This window comes from Emys orbicularis, chromosome 23 (genome assembly GCF_028017835.1).
Source record: "Emys orbicularis isolate rEmyOrb1 chromosome 23, rEmyOrb1.hap1, whole genome shotgun sequence".
Taxonomy (NCBI): domain Eukaryota; kingdom Metazoa; phylum Chordata; order Testudines; family Emydidae; genus Emys; species Emys orbicularis.
Genome location: NC_088705.1, coordinates 13,393,655 through 13,414,790, shown reverse-complemented (window position 1 = coordinate 13,414,790; position 21,136 = coordinate 13,393,655). Strand labels below are relative to the sequence as shown.

The following is a 21,136-nucleotide window of genomic DNA, read 5'->3' as shown; positions in this document are numbered from 1 at the left end:
GCCCTTAATCTCCCTGATAGAAAACGGCAGCTCCCGAATGAAAAGCTGAGCCTCCATCATTCCCCACGCAGCGCGGATCAGGCAGCCGCAGCAAGGGGAACGTAGATAAGGCATCAGCTTTTCATTTGTCTGTTTCCGCGCTCTAATAATTTTGTTGATGCCGGAGAGGCCGGCGCGAAGGCTGAAAAGCAAAGAGAGATAAGAGGGAGTCTTGCCTGACTGCGTTTGGGAGACAGAGAGGGGCCCTCCCGCGAGCGTCCCCATTCGGGAAACACACCGGCCATAATGTGACATTTTCTCTCTTCACTGAACCGAGCGGAAAGAGACGCCCAAAGAAAGTCTCTCCTCAATGCCTTGCGGAGAAAGGAACAAACTCTACCAACTGCTCCTGTGTTGCCTAACGCACTGGGAGTGGACCGGACGGGTTGCCAGATGTCCCAGTGCCCAGCGAAACGCAGCAGTCTGGGGACTAACGCTACCCAGAACTTAAATGGTGCTTTGCATTCTCAAAGTACTGTACAAACACTTAACGGATTAGTCCTCACTGCTGGCTTGGGAAGTAGCTGGTACTGTCCCCTGGGGACATGGAGACACAGGGAGGGCTAACGGCAAATTTTCAAGGGTGGACTCTCATTTTGGGCACGTCTGTGTTTGGATGCTCAACTGCAGAAAGAAGCGAGGTCGGATTTTCAGAGGTGCTAAGCACATGCAACTCCAGGCGAAGCCAACGGCAGCTGCAGGTGATCAGGCCCTCTGAAAGTCAGGCCCTGGGTGTCCAAAACGGAGGCACTCAAAATTACAGGCCTTTTGGGGACCTAAGTGACTCAACCAAGGCCACAGAGTGAATCGATGGCAGAGGGAAGATAAGAACTTGGACACTCCTGGCTCTATGAGAGCAAAATGATGTCATTTTTATGATTCTTTATTAGGCTTTGTACCAGGGCCTGGTAACTTTTCAAGTCTTAGTTCCAGGACTGGAGATTTGTGGTAACAGGATTACAGACATTTACGAGGATGCTCTTAGAACGTATCCGCGTCTCCATCACCCCGGCCCCAGGTGCTTCTCCCTTCCTGCTGAACAACGCCGCAGAACCTACCTCATACTGGGTGATCAGCCCGTTGGCCTCCAGTGGCTCTTCCCATTTCAGGAAGATCATGTCCTCCAAGGGGGTGAAGGTGAGTGACTCTGAGGCGATGCCTCCGGGGACTAGTGACACAAAGAGAAGAACAAAGGAACAATGACATTCTGCAGGGGGACGCAAGTCTGCGCCGGGCGCTCGGCTTCGCTGAAAGCGCTGCTGGTCAACGAGGAGTTAAAAGCAAACAAGAACGCCGTCTGTATCATTATGTCCCTCCCGCCCCCCGCCAATAAAACCCCACCCGCCTTTCAGACAAGGCTGGGGGCACGGCTCAAGCCCAGGAGATTCAGCATTCGGGCTCACACACCTTCCGCCGGTGCAGCTCCTGGCCCGGACGGGGTTTAGGGCTGATTGCTGCCTCTCTGGGGATTGCCTGCAACCCCCAGGCCTTTTGGCCCCCATCCAGCTGGAAAGAAAAAAGCAGCCGCCGGGAGTTTTTAATATAACGGGCCAGATCCTCAGCTGGTGGAAGGGAGCAAAGCTTTCCCGAGCTAGGACACGCCGCGGTGACTGTAGCACGCAGGCAGGGCTCGCGCAGCAGCCTCCGGAAACCAGGGGCTACACAGGAGCTGCTGCTGAGACACCTCAGCTTGCCCCCGATGCCCACAGGTATAGACAGGCTTTGTGACGTCACTGCAACCTCTGCCAGCCCAGGGGGAGAACGCACAAAGCAGCCAGGGGCCAGACTCTTCCTGGAGCATTTGGAAAGGACAGTGTCAGTTCAGTGCTAAGATCAGGACAGCCCAGTGTTGTCTCTCTCGGCCACGTACGGGACTGTAGCGGGGTAGTCACCCCGCTCCTGCCCTGAAGGGCTTCAAACAGCCCTGGGAGCGGGCTGGGGCAGGGGAAAAGCTGGGCTGGTTGGGGGAAGCAGCCACAGATGGGGCCACGCACCGATCAGGCCACACCTGGCCCTATAAGCGGCCTGAGGGCCAGAGGCTGAGAAGGAGACTCTCTCTCTAGCTTCTGAGAGAGAAGGACCTGGCTGCCTGGGAGCTGAGCAGGGTACCTAGGGTGGAGCAGTGCTGGGGAAGGGCAGAGGGAGCTGGGGAGCTCCAGCCTAGCAGAGCCCCAGGCTGCAGGCCGAGGTGAGGGCCCAAGAGGTGAGGGGGGAGGGATAGCTCAGTGGTTTGAGCATTGGCCTGCTAAACCCAGGGTTGTGAGTTCAATCCTTGAGGGGGCCACTTAGGGATCTGGGGCAAAATCAAAAACTGGTCCTGCTAGTGAAGGCAGGGGGCTGGACTCGATGACCTTTCAAGGTCCCTTCCAGTTCTAGGAGATGGGATATCTCCATTAATTTAATTTAATAATTTAAAAAAAAAGAAAGGGTCCTAGGGCTGCAGAGGGGCAGCCCAAATCTAGGCAGAGGCAGCTGGTCTGACCCCCCTTGCCGATGATGAGTGGTACAGACTGCAGTCTGTCCCAGGGAGCGGGGGCTAGATGATGACTGACAGTTGCCACTGAGGCAAGGGAGGGATAGGGGGTGGGGGTTCCCCGGGGAGGGGAGACCCAGACTAAGGGGGTACTGCCGGGGGCAGAACCCTCATCTAGAAGGGCACCGGGGTCCAGGAGGGACACGGGGGGCAGCGGCAAGTGAGACACCAGCCTGCAGAGAGTGCTCTGGGCTGGAAGAGCTAATTCCCGAGACGACCAGCAGGAGGCGCCGCGCCGGTGAGTCTTTGTTCGCTACAGGGACGTTGAGGATGGATCTGCGGCAAAGGGGTTCCTGAACTGCAGTGGCGCCACAGACGCACATTCCTACTTTGGCACCAGACCACCTTGCCACAGAGGATACGAACAGAAAAGACTACTTTTCTATGGCTATGCAAGTATTGCTAGACCCAGGGATGCTTCTCCAACATCAGTATGGGCTGCTCAGGGAAGGTGCATGATGCTCACATCTTTAAGAACACAAGACTATTCAGAGACCTACAAGCAAGGACTTAATTCCCGACCAGAGGAGTTAACACTGGCGATGTTGAAATGCCACTAGTGGTCCTGGGCAACCCAGTTTATCCCTTTCTCCCCTGACTCATGAGGCCGTACACCGGCCACCTTGACAGCATCAAGGAAAGATTCAACTGCTGGCTCAGCAGGTGCAGAATGACAGCTGAATGTGCTTTTGGTAGATTGAAGGGACGCTGGTGTTGTTTATTTGCAAGACTGAATCTCAGTGAGAAAAATATCCCAATGGTTATAGCTGTCTGCTGTGTCCTGCACAATATCTATGAAGCAAAGGGGGCAAAATTGCCGTTGGGGTGGAGGGCAGAGCTGGAGCAGCTGTCTGCTGAGTTTGAACAGCCAGACACCAAGACTATCAGAAAAGCTCAATGCAGAGCTATACAGCTCAGGGAGGCTTTGAAAGAGCACTTTAACAGTGAGCCACAGTAAGGCTTGTGGTGGATTGCGCTTTACCTAGGCCAGCTGTTTGGGGGCCTGTTAGGAATTTTGTGGTGCTTGCTGCACATCTAAGGATATAACACTGTTAATGCACCTCTTGATTTTGCAGTGCTTGCTGTACATTTATGATGATTACACTGTGTTTGTTACTGATCCTATGAGTTGTGTCACGCTGTACAGTAACAAGTGAGTGGGTGCTTTCAGAACAGCTAGGCACTCTGTGGTGAACTAATAAAGATGAATTCTTTTCCAAATAACAGAATTTTATTCAGTAACAAAATCCGTGAAAAGAAAAATCTGTGCAATTTAAAAGCAAATACTTTCAAAACTCAGTAAATTAATAGAACAGAACATTTTACCTAAACATACAGCAGCCGTGGCTCTCACGGGTCAGTATATGTGATGCTGTGGTTGTCCTTAATTTCAGGCGAGGATTGCAGAGTAACTCCATGACCGCGTCACGGATATCTCTCAGGAGGATTCAAGGGACATCCCTGTGCACGTAAACAAATTGCTTGGCATCCCCCCCTCCCACCCCACCTAGATTAATGAAAAGTTGATAGCTGTGTCCTGCTCACTTGGGGGCACCATCAGCACATCACTGTAATGGGAAATACATTTACACGCTTACCCGAGCTTCCTTCCCCTGCACTGGGCTCGCACATGATCGACTGCTGGGACTGACCAGAAAACAGATCCTGGCACATGGCATAGCTGGTCCCATCCAGTCGCATGTCCCCCTTCCTCCTCCTCTTCTTCCTCCACCGCCTGGGACTCAGGCTCCTCGGCAGCATCTCTAGTGTGGGTGGTGGCGGGGTCTCCCAAAGTACGGCACACAGTTCTTTGTTAAAGTGGCAGGTCTGCGGCTCGACACCAGATCAACTGTTGGCCTCCCTGGCCTTCTGGTGCACCTGCCGCAGTTCCTTTGCTTTCACGCGGTGTTGCTGCTGGTCCCTGTCGTACCCCTTCTCCTCCATCCCCTGTGCAATCTGCTTGTAGATGTCCACGTTTCTATGGCTGGTCCATAGCTGGGCCTGCACAGCCTCTTCTCCCCACAAGCCCAGGAGAGCCAATACCTCCTGTCTGCTCTACGCTGGAGCGTGTCTGGAGAGGGTAGCCTGTGTGGTCAGCTGGGCAGTTGCACACGACAATGGGGAGCTGCTAGATGTGCTCGCCACGCTGCACAATCAGGAAACGGCATTTCAAAAATTCACACGGCTTTAAAGGGAGTGGGGGAGAACTTCTGGTCTCCATGACCGCCAGGCAGTGGAGTTCACAGTGGTGACCACAGCAGTCAGTGTCGGGCCTTGTGGGACAGCTGCTGGAGGACTGTTATGGTCAACATCGCTAACACAGCGTCTACACTCCCATTGCATCACCATCGGTACATGGACCACGGCTCAACATCGCTCGGGAAGGTGGTGTTGCTACGTTGGTGTACAGCAGTGGGGGCAAATTTTAGTGTAGACACATGCACACTAGGTCAACGCAAGGCAGCTTACGTTGACCTAACTTTGTAGTGCACACCAGGCCTAAAATTTAGGTCCATTTAGGTACGACCCTCCGGGATGTGAAAAATGTACATCCTTGGGAGGTGTACATGAACCGACCTATGCCCCAGTACAGACACTACAAGGTCGACAGAAGAATCAGTTGTCTGCTGGGTTTGAACCCAAGAACTCTGGATCTAAAAATCGTGAACCTCTACTTGGCTCAGCAAAAGGGATGAAGGAAGTAGCAGACTCATGAAATTCTAGGCATACGCTGGCCACTCGAGAGGGACAGAGAGCCACACTATGTTAGCATGGATTACATTTGTATTCTTCACTCTCCCAAGCCTGGAGATTGTGCTCTGCACTGCTCCGCCCAGTCTGATAAAAGCCTTGCGTGAGATCTGATCTGCAAACATTTTGGCAGTTTCGGCATGGCACCACCATTCCCTCTAATTAGCAATAAGAATAATAATCACCATCACAAACAGCAACAACAAGTGAAGACACTAAGATCGATAGTCACTCGTTTAGCATGGATTTCTTTTTTCTCTCCCCAACCCAAGGTGCTTATTAAGGAGGACAGAACAGGCAATTGCTTTGCAGAGATCACAATTCATGAGTAGTATCATCTGCTGCAGGCGTTAATGCTTGAAAAATGCACCCTCTAATTTGAGACAGAGGGAGCAATTATACCCATTTACAAAAAAAATTACACATCGCACACAGGGACGGAGCTGCCGAAAGAATAGCACGGATTAAAAGTCCAAAAACACTATTAACAGCCATTAGCTGGGCCCTCCTGAAATTGCCTGTTTGAAAATAGGCTTTTGGGTTGTATGCTCCATTAAGGTCATGGCTAGCTGTTTTGTTGAGCTCTGTGGTTTGGGTTCACAGGGGCTTGAGCCATATAAATTTCTTGCCCTGGGGTTCCACTTTAAGTTAAAACTACCAGGAAGAGAAAGACCTCAGTTAAAAGCCTTGAGCATCTCCTAGTTCTGCACTGAATAGGCATTTTCAGTTTTGATGCAAAGCTGTCGCTCTGCCAAGACTCACTGGAAACTCGGCTCAGGACGCTTTGCAAACCTTGGCCAGAGATTCGGCTTCCTAACAAAACCTGGTGAGTTTCTTGTGGTTTTGGGTCTAGCTGCAGATAATTGGTTTCAATGCATTTGCTCCTCTTCTGTCTGGGAGTGGATCAGGATTCCCTCAACTCTATCCATGACTCTCCAACCGATTCTCACCCGTAGCTGTTTCACAGCTGTCTGGTTGTGTGGGTACTCAATAATCAAGGTGTGTTGGCCAATTCCCATTGGATACGGAGGTCATATGGAAGTGATTTTGTTGCCTGATTGGAGAAAGCGGACTCAAGAGTCGGGATCTCAGTATGAATACCAGACCCTGATTCAGAATGTAACTTGAACATGTGCCTAACTTCAAGCTCCTATGTAACTGCACTGAAAGTCAATAGGACGCTTCGGGGGTTTAAAAGCCAGGCACGTGCTTAGTACCAGGCTGAATCTTCAGACCACAGTCAAAATTAGTTTTTCATGAACATTGATCATGTCCATGAATATCTCGGCCAGTGAATGCGTTTGATGGGATACGCTCTCCTCCCCCCACCCGGGAGGCGGCTGCAGGTGAAGGGAATTCAGTTCTTCCTTCGAACACACGTCCACGGACAATTTTCTCGCAGCGTTTTTGCTCAGATCTAATTCCACAGCCATGGGACAGGGATCGCCTTACGTGCTGTTCCCGCCGTGCAAATACACTATTTCCACTTGATTTACAAGTTAATTGAATCCGCAGCGCCATGTCGTACACGTGTACACAAGACACTTATTAAATTCATGGAGCATTAGGGAAACCTTTGGGGCAGAGAGAGATTTTTTTTTCTCTTGGAAACAAATGCACAGAATTCATCTGCAAATTGAAACCGTGCTCAGCACTATGCAAATGCTCCATTTAATTACAAGCGTTTGGAATGCACCTGACGTTTCACCGCAAAGGACACTGGAGCACAGTCTTCCAGAGCACATTCCCCTGCTGCTGCGATTCATAACCCTCCGTGGCAGCCTGGAACTGCAGAATACATTACTCTCCCAGAGCACCTCTCATCTGAAGATCTCAATGGGCTTCCGTCGCCAATTAAGTCTCACAGCACCCCCTAGGGGCTGTTCTGATACCACAGACAGGAGTGCAGAACATATGCAGACACACATATTATGTATTCTTTGTATCACAGTAGATAGATAGGGGAGTGCGTATGGGGGCAGACAGATCATTCTGATTGCTACAAATAACACTCCAATTAATGCACAGTTTGGGGGGTTCAGTTATAATCAATAATAGCAATAACCACACACACAGGCAGACCACAAGTGTGCACAAAAAACCCCAAACAAATAATGCACACCTTTCACAATGCAATAGGGAACATTCTTTCACCATCCTATTGAATGCTGGATCATCCAGGAGAGAGATCTAGGTCATTAAATATGCTTCTATGGACAACAAGACCATCCAGGATTGAAATAGTTAATGCCAACAAAACATTGTAGAAGGGATGCATAAATTCACCCTTCAATGGATCGCCAATTGCTAACTCATAGGGACTTCCATGGGAAGCAAATTATCCCACATCTTACTACTGCACCTTCCTCTGAGACATCTGGTGCTGGCCACTGTCAGAGACAGGCTACTGGGCTGGATGGACCGCGGCTCTGACCCAACCGGGCAGTTCCTATGTTCTGTAAGACACCAGGTTTTCCTGAGCTCTGTTCTGAATGCTCCCTCTCCCAGGGCGAGAGGTGCAGACAGAACAGGTGTGTGTAATAGTTGGCTCCCTGCTGACTCCCTGATACTCAAGTTTGGGTTTTATTTTCAGCAATAAGGGTTTTTAAATGTAGGGGATTCTTCCAGACACAGGGGGAGAAAAAATAGGAAAAATTCAGGGAGCAATACAAGTGGTACGAGTTTTACATGGTCTGCGGCGCAAAGTCTGAGATACAAAATCAAAGCCGTATAAATCACCATTTCATACCATCTTACAGGGACCCTCACTGCGAGCTCATCTGTGGTCACCCCCCATCATCCATCTCTCCCGGCCCAAATCCACCACCCCGTCTCAGCCTCCTCACGAGCCTACATGGTCAAACCCGCCTCTGCGTCCGTGGTGCTCGTCACCAAATGCGCCTCCCATGCATGGTCCTCCGGGCCCAAGTTTGCTCTCACTGTAACGGGTGCTCTGGGACAGAGGTGTCCTTTCCTCAGCTCCCCGGGATACACGCCTTGGATGGCTTAGAGGAATCAAAGCCGGCACCAGGTAGCCACATCATCAGTCAAGAGGTTGCCTTGTTTCTGGAGTCAATTGAGAGGGACCCTTTCCTTTAGTATTTCTTTGCAATCTTGCTGCCAATGGTGGAATGCCGACAGCGCTGGCTCACACATCCACACCCAGCTCCCTCGGTGCAACTCATCCCAAACTAGCAGTACCCTCTGCCACATCATTCCCAGCTCCCTGCAGCTCGGATAATGTCCCTCCGTCTTATCCTGCCTCCCCCCCCCTTGCTCACACAGCTTTGCTGATGCCCCTCCAGCTATTCCAGTCCAGAGCCCGCCCGCACGCACACTACCTCTGCCGAGGCCCTTCCGTCCTGACCTGTCACCCCGTCAGTTATTTTCCAAGGCAGATCAATCAAACATCCAGCTAGAACTAAGTAGACTAGCGGAGGGGGGGAAAGTCTCATTTCACATGTGACCTGTATCTGAATGGGAACTCAAATCTCAAGAGGCAAGAGGCATTCGATCCAACCCAGCTGCCCTGCTGAGCGGCGCTGACTTAGTAATGTGCAGCTACGACTGCTGCTGACAGCTGTATAAACACTGGAACACGGCAGTTTAAGTGAACTCTGGTGATTTCCTGAGTACCGGGCGCCACGCCGCCGCGCGTAGAGATTGCCGAAAGGGTGTGTGTGTGTGTAGCAGGGGAAGGTCGGCAGGAGTTTATTCTTCCATCGATCGTATCTTTAAGAGGCTTTCACTCCACAGGAATGGAGGAGGAGTTATGCTTTTGTTGTGCCAAAACTGAATCCTTTCACGAGCCTTTTTTCCACCCTCCGTAAACACTCTAAATAAAGCAACATACACACACTCACGCCTGCCTGTTAAGTACAAAATGATTTGCTCTCCTAAGTGGTGTATCGCTAATTACTCAACTATTTTACCCTTCTAGAGAAGAAAATGCTCCAAGCGCTTTGACTCGTGATAGCTCGAGGGATGTGGGGGTGCATGAGTGTTCGTGAGCACGTGTGCACGAGTGCGTGTGCACACGTGTGTGTGAGCGTGTGGGGGATGTGCATGCACACGTGTGTATGCGCATATAGATGCATGCACGTGAATCTATGAGTGTGTCTGTGCATGTGAATATATGTGTGAGTACACTTATATGTGAATGTGGGTGGGGTGCATTCACACGTATGTGCCTGCATGTGTGGATGTGCGTACATGTAGCGGTGTGTGTGCATATGGATGTTTGCACACGTGTGTGGGGGGGTGTATGGGGGGGTTATGTGTGTGTAAATATGTGGGTGTGTGTACATGCACATCTTAATGTACATGTGTGAATGTGTGTGCATGCACATGCATGTGTGTACATAAGTGTGTACACATATGTATGTGTGTGTGTGTGCGCGCGTGTTTGGGGGGGGGAATCAAACTCCCCCCTCAATGCTGCCATTATAGCCTCATTTCAAGGACTCCTCTCAAGACACCCAGGTCTATGCTGAGACCTTTGTGTAGACATGGCCCAGCATCTCCAGCCAACCGATGGCAGCGAATTCACATGCGTCACCTTGTGGCTGGTCGCTGGTGCTTAATGAACAAGCGGACGATCAACGGACCATCTGCTCTCTCTTGTTGGCCCCCCTATGCACACACAGAACAGAGACAGGGGAGGACGGGGACTGCAGTTGAAACTGCTCATGCCTGACTTGCAGGCTCAGGTCCCTGTTCCAGCATGTGCGAATGGTATTGACGGCAGCTCCCTGGGCCTCTGGAAATTTCCCTCCCGCCTCGAGATGAGCTGTGGCCATTGAGCTCTGCCTGCTGTCTCGCAACGGAGGCGTTTCATCACATGATGTCCTAGCACGGTCTTTGAGGGGATGAAGGTGAGTGGCACTACCTCTTTTTCTGTGCCATTGATCTCTGTGTGAAGGGGATAAATTAGGAAGGGGGGTGGGGGTGGCTTGAACCACCTGTGTCTCATAAAAAACACTTTGCAAAGTTTGCCGCAACTTGCAGCCGGTTTCAGGCTGAAACAGGCAGCAGTGGGGAAGGCAAATGTCAGAGGTTTCGTGAGTGCAGTAGAAAGGGGCCGCTTTGTTAGCTCCCAGGAGGCACCTTGAAAGGGAATCTTTCCTTTCCCTTTGATGGGCTGGACCATTACAGCTCCGGGTGCCTTATCTGCCAACCCAGAGCCCAGGCAGGAAAACAAGCCACAGAGAGATGGGCAAATACAGTTCCAGTGAGATAACTGACTCAAAGGTGCCCCCTCAATCTGTGCCATTTCAGAGGCGGGGGGACATTTCACTTTCGCTTTGTAGCTGAGAAGGGAGCCTGACCCAGCACCCCAGGTGCAAACAGTCCCAAGTTCAGACCTGAATCCAAACTACCCAGCTGAGTCCTTCCACACGGGCTGTCGGCAGGGTCTGAGCTGGGGACCTCCAGCACTGACACACAGACCACGTGGGGTAGCTCCATTAGCTGGCAACATTAGTAGGCTGTTATCTTCTACCAGGCCAGTCAGTAGGGGAGGCAACAAATACTTTGCCAGTGCATTACTCTCCCTCTGCAAGGATCCCAATGCCAGCCACTACCACAGATTACCACTGCAATGCGGCTACCTCTGGCGTAGAAGGCAAAACCCAAGTGAATCACCATACAATGCACACGAGTGGGAGGAGAGGAAAGGTTGACCAAGGACGACAGAACACAGCAGCTACTGTTACTAAAATGCCATGGGATGTTTACTGTCACTGCAGAGCAGATGGGACCCCATTTTTGTTTTGTTTTTTAAGGTCTCATCTGAAAGACCCATGAACGGTGAACTACTCAGAACTCTGCTGATCTCCTAGGCGGACTGGGTCACCCAGCCAGAAGCCCAGTTCTCCCTCCTGCTGGACGGGATGGAAAATACTGATGTTCCATGGAATGAAAACAGAGGGACCCTGGATTCCAGTGCATCTAGATGGGCCAAACTCAATGCCCAGGCAATGTTCACACTCCAAACACAATTGTGTTGTTGCAACCAGGTCACAGCACTCTGGATGGGTCACAAGAAACACAACTGACCTGTGTTCATAGAGGAGCTTATCCAAGCCAACACCGTGTGTGTGCACCTCCACCCGTCCTATGCTGTATAACCATGTTTGTACCAGTACCTTCTGGGAAAATCTGGGCAGCCATCTCACAATGCCTCAGGAGCAGGGGATTCCAGGCATCTCTCGGACCGCCATGGTAAGAGGAGGCAACTGTTTTTTATACGGAACGACCCAAGTAGAGAAGCAACCCTCCTGCCTCCTTCCCAACGGCATTTCCACCTCAACAAAAAAATCCTCTCTTTGTTCTTTTCCACTCCGTACCTGGCAATTTCTTTTCCAATGACTCATCTAGGAACATCCAGCCCTCCGCGGCGATATACAAACAGGGATATGCAAAAGAAGTTTGCTTCATGTCAAAAAAGCCAAAATAAAACACAATCAAGGGTCCTATTATTCACAAACCTTCACCGCCGTCGTTAATTGCACGGGTGCTTGCTTGTTACAGATTTCCAGCCTATTTTTTAATAAGAATCCTGGGTTGCTCTTAGACTTGGAGGGCGGGACAGATACAGAAGGAGAGAAACTCTTTCCAGTTACAGTTTTTAAAAGTTTACAACATGGTGCTTGCTTGGGAAAGCGACTCGGTGAAATGCGTCCTGGGGCTCCATGATTATGGTATCTCCGTCTTTCCAGATCAGATGTGCCCAGTTTACATGACTATTACTATTATTACTTATTATTATTTGCATTAGGGTACGGACTAGAAACCCTAATAAACTCCATTGCGCTAGGCACCACACAGACACTTAGGGTACGTCTACACTGCAAAAAAAGGTGTGTTCTTAACTAGGGTTAGCGAACCTTAGTTCAAATAGCAGTGAAGACGTGGCTTTTAACTCAAGTTAGTGGCTCAAGTTCTATTTCAGGATCCCCTATAGGCTTTAACTCCAGCTGTTAAAACAAGTCAAAAGCCGAGTCGCCGTGTCTGCACTGCTCTTTTAACATGGGTTAGATAATCTGAATCAGGAAGACATGTTTTTGCAGTGTAGACATATCCTGAGTACGAGATAATCCCTGACCCAAAGAGCTTGCAGTCTAAAGAGACAAGAGGAAACAAGCACAGAGAGATGATGCGATTTGCCCAAGGTCACAGGGGCAGGCCTGTGGCAGAGACAGGAACACAGCCCCAATCCAGTGCCTACCACTGGATCATACTGCCTCTCTACAAGCCAAGCCGGGGTCTTTCTTCTCATGCAGCACTTCTGGCGGGCCAAATTCTGTACTCCCGTGTAACTCAGCTGAAAAAAATTCCCCCATCAGGAAGGAAGCCGGCCCATCATCTTCAGCGTGACTCTGCAATTGGAACGTACTTAACAAGTCTGACGACGATGCATTCCCTGGAACAGAATCCAGCTCGCTCACCGAGGCCTGGGCTGGCTCTGCAGGGCTCCCAGAGAAGCAGCAGAGACTTATCTTAGCCACTAACGTCCGCAGATCTAACTTTGGATACAGGCAGGGGACGGATTTTGCTGACTAAGAAGGGGCTATTTTTACATAGGCACTTTGCAAACCTTTTTCTGCTAAGATTTTAACATGAAAAAGCATAACAAAGCCACCAAAAATCTAAATGTGTTTCTACTAGAAATTAGTTTCAAACCCGGGAACTGAGTTTCATGCACAATCATTAGCTAATTTAGATAAATCGGACAGATATGTAACTGAGACAAATACACATGTACAATTTACAATAGATCCATGCTCATACCGAGATTTATTGATCCCTTGAAAGGCAGAGACTGCATACTGTATCAAGTTTCACTCAAGGGGGAAGAAAAAAAAGTCTGGTTAATCCATGCCTGGTGAAAAGCAGCTGGAGTGATTACAGTACAGCAAGGAAACAGCTGGAGCTACTGTATTACAGCACAATAAGAAAACAGCTGGAGCCATCACAGCATGGGAAAAACAGCTGGAGCAATTACAGTTAAAAAATAAACCGCTGGGAGTGCTGAGGTGGGCGCAGATACATCAGGCAGGATCAGAGCAGGGTTTAGGGAAGGCGGCTGTAGGGTTGGGTGTAGGAAGAACGGCTATTCTTGTGGTCATGGCACTGCAGGACTCAACAGATCTGGGTTCCAGTCCCAGCTTTGCCACAGATGCCTTGTGCAAGTCATTGAATCGCTCTGTGCTTTAGCACCTTCCCCTCGGTACAGTGGGAATCATCATCCTTCCTTTGTCCACTTAGACTGGAAGCTGTTTGGGGCGGAGCCTGTCTTTCATTAGCTGGATAGACAGCCCTTAGCACCAGTCTGAGTCAGGGGCTGTACGGTGCAGCCGTCATATAAATAATGAGAGCCCCGAACTCTGGTGAGCCCCAAAGCTGAGGAGATTGCTTTTACGTCGCGACGCCTGCTCATTATAGCCGGTGTTCTGGGGATATAGCGAGGCAGGCACAGGCAAAGAGACCTAACGTCTCCATCGTTCAAAGGATGGTCTCCAGCACTCAGACTCTTCTTGGACAGCAACTAGACAGGATGTCCTGTTTCTGTGGAGCTTGAATCTGTGATGCTGAGGTTTTATTTGGCTGGGTCACGATGGATCATCGCCTTTTGAGGACTCATTCTCCCAGCCCTAATGGAGTAGGCTGCTTTGCTCACTACCAGTGCTTAAACATTTGTTCAGGTCAGAAGATGGCCCATGGATTGACCATAAGCCCCTGCCTACAGTCTAACCGGAAACTTCGCATTAGAGCTGGTCAGGAAAAGATATTTTCCCCCTATGGAAAATAATAATATTTCTTTTACCTCCAAAATTTCCTATGAAAAGTTTTGTGTTTCTTGTTGCAAACCAAAGACAATTCAGCTTTCAGCCACCAAAACCAGAACATTTTCTATGTTAACCTGGAAATGTTGCCGGGTTGGCTGCTGATGAAGATATTAATACTTTTGTTTAAAAAAAAAAATCCCACAACCATTGTTTTTGACAAAACCTTGTTTTTCAACAAAAACGCTGGTCGCTGAGAAGAACTTTGCCGTCTCTACACACCATAGCCTGGGGCTAGAGCGACTCCCGGCCCTATCGAACAGTGGGGTGTAGATTAGGAGTGAAGTTTGAAAATGCCCAGGAAGGAACCAAGTTTTGCAACAGCCTCTGCCATTTTGTTTTCCTTGCTAAGCTTCCTAGACAGGCCTGTGACAGTGTACCCCATAAGGCTTTATGGGGGGGTGCTTATAAATGTATGTATGATCTAACTGGAATAGGGTTTTGCTACATATGCCATGTAACATATCTATGTAAAGATTATGATCTACTGGTTATGTTCATCCTAGTAGTATGCAGGTACCGTTTGTGTGTTCAAAGTTATAAACATTGGCTGTATAATTGCTTGATTTCTAAGTAGCCTTAGTTAGAACATTTGGTCACTTCTTGGGAAAGGAATGTGCAAATTAGGTGCTCAGTCAGGAAGCACTTAACAGACAAAAGAGCTTGGAAGACTCCAATCCACATAAGAAGTCTATCTGAGGATGTTCAAGGTAGCATGTGGGTAATGGCTGCTACCTGCAAGTCCTGAGTCATGCATGGGCATGTGACTGGCCCATGCGATTCCAAATCTCCATTTTGTGACTGGATTCTACACAGGGTGAGGAGGGGGTCTCCACCCACAAGAGAAAGTCTATTTAAACCCCTGGGAGACCCCCTCCATTTTGTCTTCAGCTGGCTAAAGAAGGAGCCTCTCCACCCCCCACCCCCCCGAGGATACTTGAAGGAAACTGGAACAAAGGACAGTAGCTACAGGGGGGATGAGTGATTGCTGGACCCAGGCTAAAAGGAGATTAGTCTGTAAAAGGGAGCATTCTGGAACTGGTGAGGATTTTATCTGCATTTAGTTTGATTGACATAGATTTGCGCTTTTTATTTTATTTTGCTTGGTGACTTACTTTGTTCTGTCTGTTACTACTTGGAACCACTTAAATCCTACTTTCTGTATTTAATAAACTCACTTTTTACTTATTAATTAACTCAGAGTATGTATTAATACCTGGGGGAGCAAACAACTGTGCATATCTCTCTATCAGCGTTCTAGAGGGCGAACAATTTATGAGTTTACCCTGCATAACCTTTATGCAGGGTAAAACGGATTTATTTGGGTTTAGACCCCATTGGGAGTTGGGCATCTGAGTGCTAAAGACAAGTACACTTCTGTGAGCTGCTTTCAGGTAAACCTGCAGCTTTGGGGCAAGTAATTCAGACCCTGGGTCTGTGTTGGAGCAGACGGGAGTGTCTGGCTCAGCAAGACAGGGTGCTGGAGTCCTGAGCTGGCAGGGAAAACAGGAGCAGAAGCAGTCTTGGCACATCAGGTGGCAGCTCCCAGGGGGGTTTCTGTGATCCAACCCGTCACAAGGCCGATCAGATAAACCTTCCTTGGAGTCAGAGCCAACGCACCGGGCTTCCACAGTCTGCAAATTAAATACTGTCCACTAATACTGTCCTTAGTAATTACACGTTCTTCCAGGTTAATTGCTAATACTTGAGGCTAAAACATATCACAGAGATTAATTACCTTGTAACCTGCAGCTATAAACTCTTATGCTAAGGTTATAGTTTGGAAGACAGGCACAGGCAGTTCGTTCCCTTGTGACTACGTCGGTACCTATCCTGTTCTTGCGTAGGTTAGGTTAGCTCTCGTGCTGTTGCTTAGACTGCAGAGAGGCCACGGAATAGGTTACGCACCCCTAGGATGTCCTGACCTGAGCCAAATCTGGAGCATTACAGGGTAGGATGCCAGTGAGGGACAGGGGGCTGTTGATGCTCTCCGGCCAGCATGTTTTAGGTCTTACACATTCTGTTCTTGCTTAGGCAACTTAATCGTAAGGGATGGGTGAACCTCAAAAGGTCCAGGTTCAGAGGCACACCCAAAAGCTTGTAATGGCTGGAAGAGCCTTCTCCTGCCCCTCTGTGCAGCCCAGATGCTCCACTTCATCCAGGGCCTTTCTCTGCAGGAGTCACTCCTGAACGTCCTGCTGCTTAAGCCCCCGTCCCTTGCCGTCCTTGCACAGCTCCCAGCAGGATCTGCAAAGCTGCTAGGCACCAGCGTGACTGGGTGCATGCTCTCCACATCGCCAGCCCGTGTGTGCCTGCTCCGTTAGTGCTAAACACGTCCAAGGCGAGGATGGGCATGTCTGACACATGGATTTAAGCAGGACCCTTACTGCTAATAAGGTTCTCCCCTTTGAGTCCTTGCTCCGGCGGCTCCTCTCATATAGCCAGGATCTAGCTAGTATCCAGCGCCTGTAACTAGGGGGCTGCCCGGTAGCACCCTCAGCCACGCCACATGGATCTGCCCGGCGCCCCCTGCCCCATTCCACTCTTTACGCCTTGTCTTCTTAGGCCCAGCCTAAGCCTAAGCCTTCTTCACCTGCACAGCGCAGGATCAGGCCATCATGCAACCAAAGCCACCATTACCGCATGGTGGCAGGTTCCCGGTGCATGCAGCCCTTTCAGCCGTCCGAGTCACTCAGCACATGTGGGGGCTGAGAATTGGGTAGCGAGAAGGGAGTTGGTATATTAGAAGCATAATGCGTCATTAGTGGAAGTTACTTTCCCTGAGCTCCCATGGGACACCGTACAGCTCCTGTGGCTGGCTCCTGAAATACTGTACCAGTTCCACTTCATTAGAACACGGTTCTGTCTTGGATTTCATGTCACATTATCTGGATCTTCAGAGCTCGAAATTAACTTTGTAGGGCTAGACGGCTCAGCTAATCCCGGCCTGGCACAGCGGGAGAGAGAAGGGAAATGTATGCTGAATGTCAAGCAAACGCTTCCTGCTCGATTAGGCTGCAGCGCTGGGAAGTAGCAGGAACCCAGTCTCTTGGGACGCTGAAAACTCGACCGGATAAAGCACTGGAGAATATAGGGAAGGGGCCAAAGCTGAAATATCAGGGGGTAGCCGTGTTAGTCTGTATCCATAAAAACAACAAGGAGTCCGGTGGCACCTTAAAGACTAACAGATTTATTTGGGCATAAGCTTTCGTGGGTAAAAAACCTCACCTCTTCAGTTGCATCTGAAGAAGTGGGGGTTTTTTACCCATGAAAGCTTATGCCCAGATAAATCTGTTAGTCTTTAAGGTGCGACCGGACTCCTTGTTGTTAAAGCTGAAATACTGGCCCCATTAAATGGCAAAATTCCCTCTGACTTCAATGCTGCAGTAGTCAGGAGACCTGGGATGGTCTAGATCCTAGGAACTCATCCTGGGCATTGGGCCACTCTGCTTTTCCCATATTACTAAGTGGGAGGGAAGTGCCAGCTAGCTGCTGGGTATATGGGAGTAGGGAGGGGGCCCCACGTGGGAATGGTTGAGAACTACTGCTCTAGACGACCTACTGGGAATAGGTTTTTTCCATCTCTAATTTCTGGTGGCTGCTAAGAGCCAGCCCTCTAGCAAAGCACCAGCATGAGAATAGGGACTTCTCTGGAGGCACAGAAACAATTATTTAACATGCCTAGGGCAGGCCAGCCCAGTGGCTCAGCATCAGGGGGACGAGCTAGGTCTCGGCACAGGGCAGTCAGGTTCCAGTGCTGATGGCAGGGCCTCTTGTCCCAAGGGCTCCGACCACAGCGTGAGGCTTTGGCTTTTCCAGCCTCAACACGCTTTGAGACAAGAGTCACCCGCCCAGCCGGCGATACCTGTCCCGAGCCTGAAATCTGAGCTCCCTGGAACGAGGGGGGGAGGGGAAGAGGCTGCCTAACCTGGTGCAGAGCTGGGGTAAATGTATGACAGCTCAGGTGGGCGTGATGGGGGCCCCGATGGCTCAGACCCAGCGTCTGTAGTAACACCGCAGACAGCATGTACGGACCCAGAGCAGTGGAGACTCGGGGTTTCACAGACTCCAAGCAAGGGGAGGGAGATGAGCGAGACCTGCCCAGGTATGCTGCCAGCTAGAGCAGCACTGGCTCCCTCTCAGAGGATGCAGCCCACGGCGGTGGTGAGCTGCGGGGTCATGTCTGTCTTGGGCCGGGGCCTGCTTCACTCTCAGCCACACACACGGGTCAGCCAATGAAGAGCAGGGAGCTCATTCACATGCTACGAAACCGCGCGGCCGTGCTCTTGTTCCGGGCGCAAACACCGGCCAGCTAAACAAAGCCGATAACTGAGGCAGGCTGACCTCTGACTCTTTCTTGCTGTTAATAATTACCTCACGGGGGCTTAATTAATTAGTGTTTGTGAGCCGCGGGTGAAAGGGGCTGCCTAAACGCAAGGTACTAATTATTTTAATTATTATGATTGCTATTAGGCTTCGATTCCCTAACAAGAAGAACAAAGACCAAGGATGTTCGGTGCTGAGGACCATCTGGTTGACAAAGGAGAAACGTGACAAAACTAGAAATTCTGATGGAGAATTGAAAACCGTTGCCTGGTTGTCTTGGTCTTGCCAGTCCTAAGGCCGGGCACAAGGTGGTTACGCAAGGTGCGGGTGGAAACTACCACTTGGCAGAAGTCAGGGTAAGTGTGAGATGTAGCCCTCTGCTCTGAACGGCAGACACCCGCCCCCTGAGCGCCAGCTCCCTCACCTGAAAGAGGACGCAGGGAAAAGGGCCGGGATGTGGATGGAGGATGGGCTTGTGAAGGGTTAAGCACCACCCTGCTCCCAGTAGTGAGGCACCTAACTAGGCAATCCCCTCTTCGACCTCACTCCTGCTACCGGGCAGAATAACTTGGTGCTCACTCAGCAGCGCTCTGTCCTGTGCCCTATCCTGCACAGTACGTTTTACCTACCACCCGGCCACTACCTTCCCTTGGGAGCAGAACTAGAGCCCTTCCATTGAAAAGACACAAATCAGAACAGCCAGGGCATGGGGTGCCGCCCAGCATGGAATGACCCAATCCGGCGCTCAGTCCGGACAGAGACAGACGGCACAGGGAGAGGTGATGGCGGAGGGACGAATGTAGGGCAGGAAGGAGAGAGGCCGAGCGGTCTGCTCGAGCCAGTGGTTTTGGGTGTGTGCGAGTCCTGCTAACCAGTCTGAGCTGGCTAGCTTATCGATGGTATATTAATAACAGGTATTATCCACACCACATGCCTGTTAGAATCCATTAAGCACAAATAGCACTAAGCACACATATTACAGCAGTCACATAGCTTAATTTGGCATATACCTTTACTATAATCCCGTTCTCCTGTGCTAGCTGTCCCATAACACCTTGCATTAGCTGAAGTAAGCTTTGGCTTAAGCCGTCAGGATCAGGACACATGATCATTTTACCACAGCGAGAGGAAGGGGGCTATTCTCACAGGGCAGCACTGGAACATCCCCAGGGAACAGGACAAGGTATATGATTGTTCTACCCTAGTACAGACCTAGCAGGTGCCTTCACGCCCCTGGTTACCTGCAACACATGTGTTCAGACTAGAGAGATAAGGGGTACCAGAAAAACAAGGCAGAAAGCCGATTGGTTAAATCTAGTTTATAATAATAATAATAATGGAGATATCCTATCTCCTAGAACTGGAAGGGACCTTGAAAGGTCATTGAGTCGAGTCCAGCCCCCCCGCCTTCAGTAGCAGGACCAAGTACTGATTTTGCCCCAGATCCCTAAATGGCCCCCTCAAGGATTGAACTCACAACCCTGGGTTTAGCAGGCCAATGCTCAAACCACTGAGCTATCCCTCCCCCTCAGATGACGCACATAGTACCTCTTAACTGTAAACAGGTAGGGTATAAAAAGCTGGCTTTAGGGTGCACCTGCTCTGTCAGGTGAGTGTGACCACGCTGCACGAGAGGGCTTCGCAGAGACCGGTATTGTACACAACCTCTCTCCTGTACTGGGCTTAGAGCAAGCAAGCTGACTGATGCTGGTTATTTGGTCTCCTGAATATATTTCAAAATGAACAGAAGTGTGGTCAAGCCTCCGACTATCCAATTTATCAACAAATCCCCTCTTCTGGTAGCCACGTCCGGCGGTGGGGCTGAATTCCCGAACGGCGGTGCTGGAATCGCCCTAGTGAGCCCCTTTTCCCCGCCACGGGAGGGCTCTGCTGAGCGACAGTGCAGGGAAAGAGACACACATGGACTATGGAAACTCAAAGCTGGTGAGGCAACAATACAAAGTGGTCACCTACCCTCACTGCCCGGAGCGGGAGTGACCGGGCACACACGTGGCTTTCCATTGGGATTTCAGGACCCCTCTCGCTCTCCCTGGTCCCTCTTTTCCTCCATCGCTTTTGCCATCTCACTTTCCCTGCCATTGCATGGTCCTTCTGGCTATCTCCACACATACCCTACCTATCCATCCATCCCCATGCACTCCCACTATCTAGCTATCCATCCCTCCCCAAACACCTCTGGTGTTTCTACAGTCCCAGGCACCAGGCCCCTAGGTGTGTCTCTCAAAACACTTTACCCTGCATCCTATTTACTGGGCCTCCCAAGCTGTTCCCTGTTCTTTCCCTCCCCTGCTGCTGGGAATGAGTTTTCTCCAGGACTCCCCTTTCCTCGGAGCAGCTGCCCACACCCAGCAGTGCCCCTCTGCCAACTTTCCAGACCTTTGTGCTTGCAACATCCCTCAGCCATGCTCACTGCGGGTGAAATTCACGTCACCCGCATACGTGAGAGTCCCTGGGCTATGTCTGGGATGGGCCTGGGGAGCTGAAGTCCATGCCCACACGCTGGGGCCAGGGAACGGAACCGCATTGCACACCTCCAACCTCGGAGCTGCTACTCCAGACTATGGACTGGAAGAGTGACCACAACCCCACTGCATGGCCTATGCACATATCACAGAGCCCG

The 21,136-nt window shown here is 50.4% G+C and overlaps 1 protein-coding gene across 3 annotated transcripts in view; it reads right to left on the bottom strand.

Moving 5' to 3' along the window:
- Positions 1-21,136, bottom strand: part of PTPRU (protein tyrosine phosphatase receptor type U) — a 266,338-nt gene that overhangs the window by 94,333 nt on the left and 150,869 nt on the right. For all 3 annotated transcript variants that reach the window (XM_065421874.1, XM_065421875.1, XM_065421873.1), the window contains exon 9: positions 1,098-1,207. In XM_065421874.1, the coding sequence (XP_065277946.1) occupies positions 1,098-1,207 (110 nt within the window). The remainder of the gene's footprint in view (positions 1-1,097; positions 1,208-21,136) is intronic.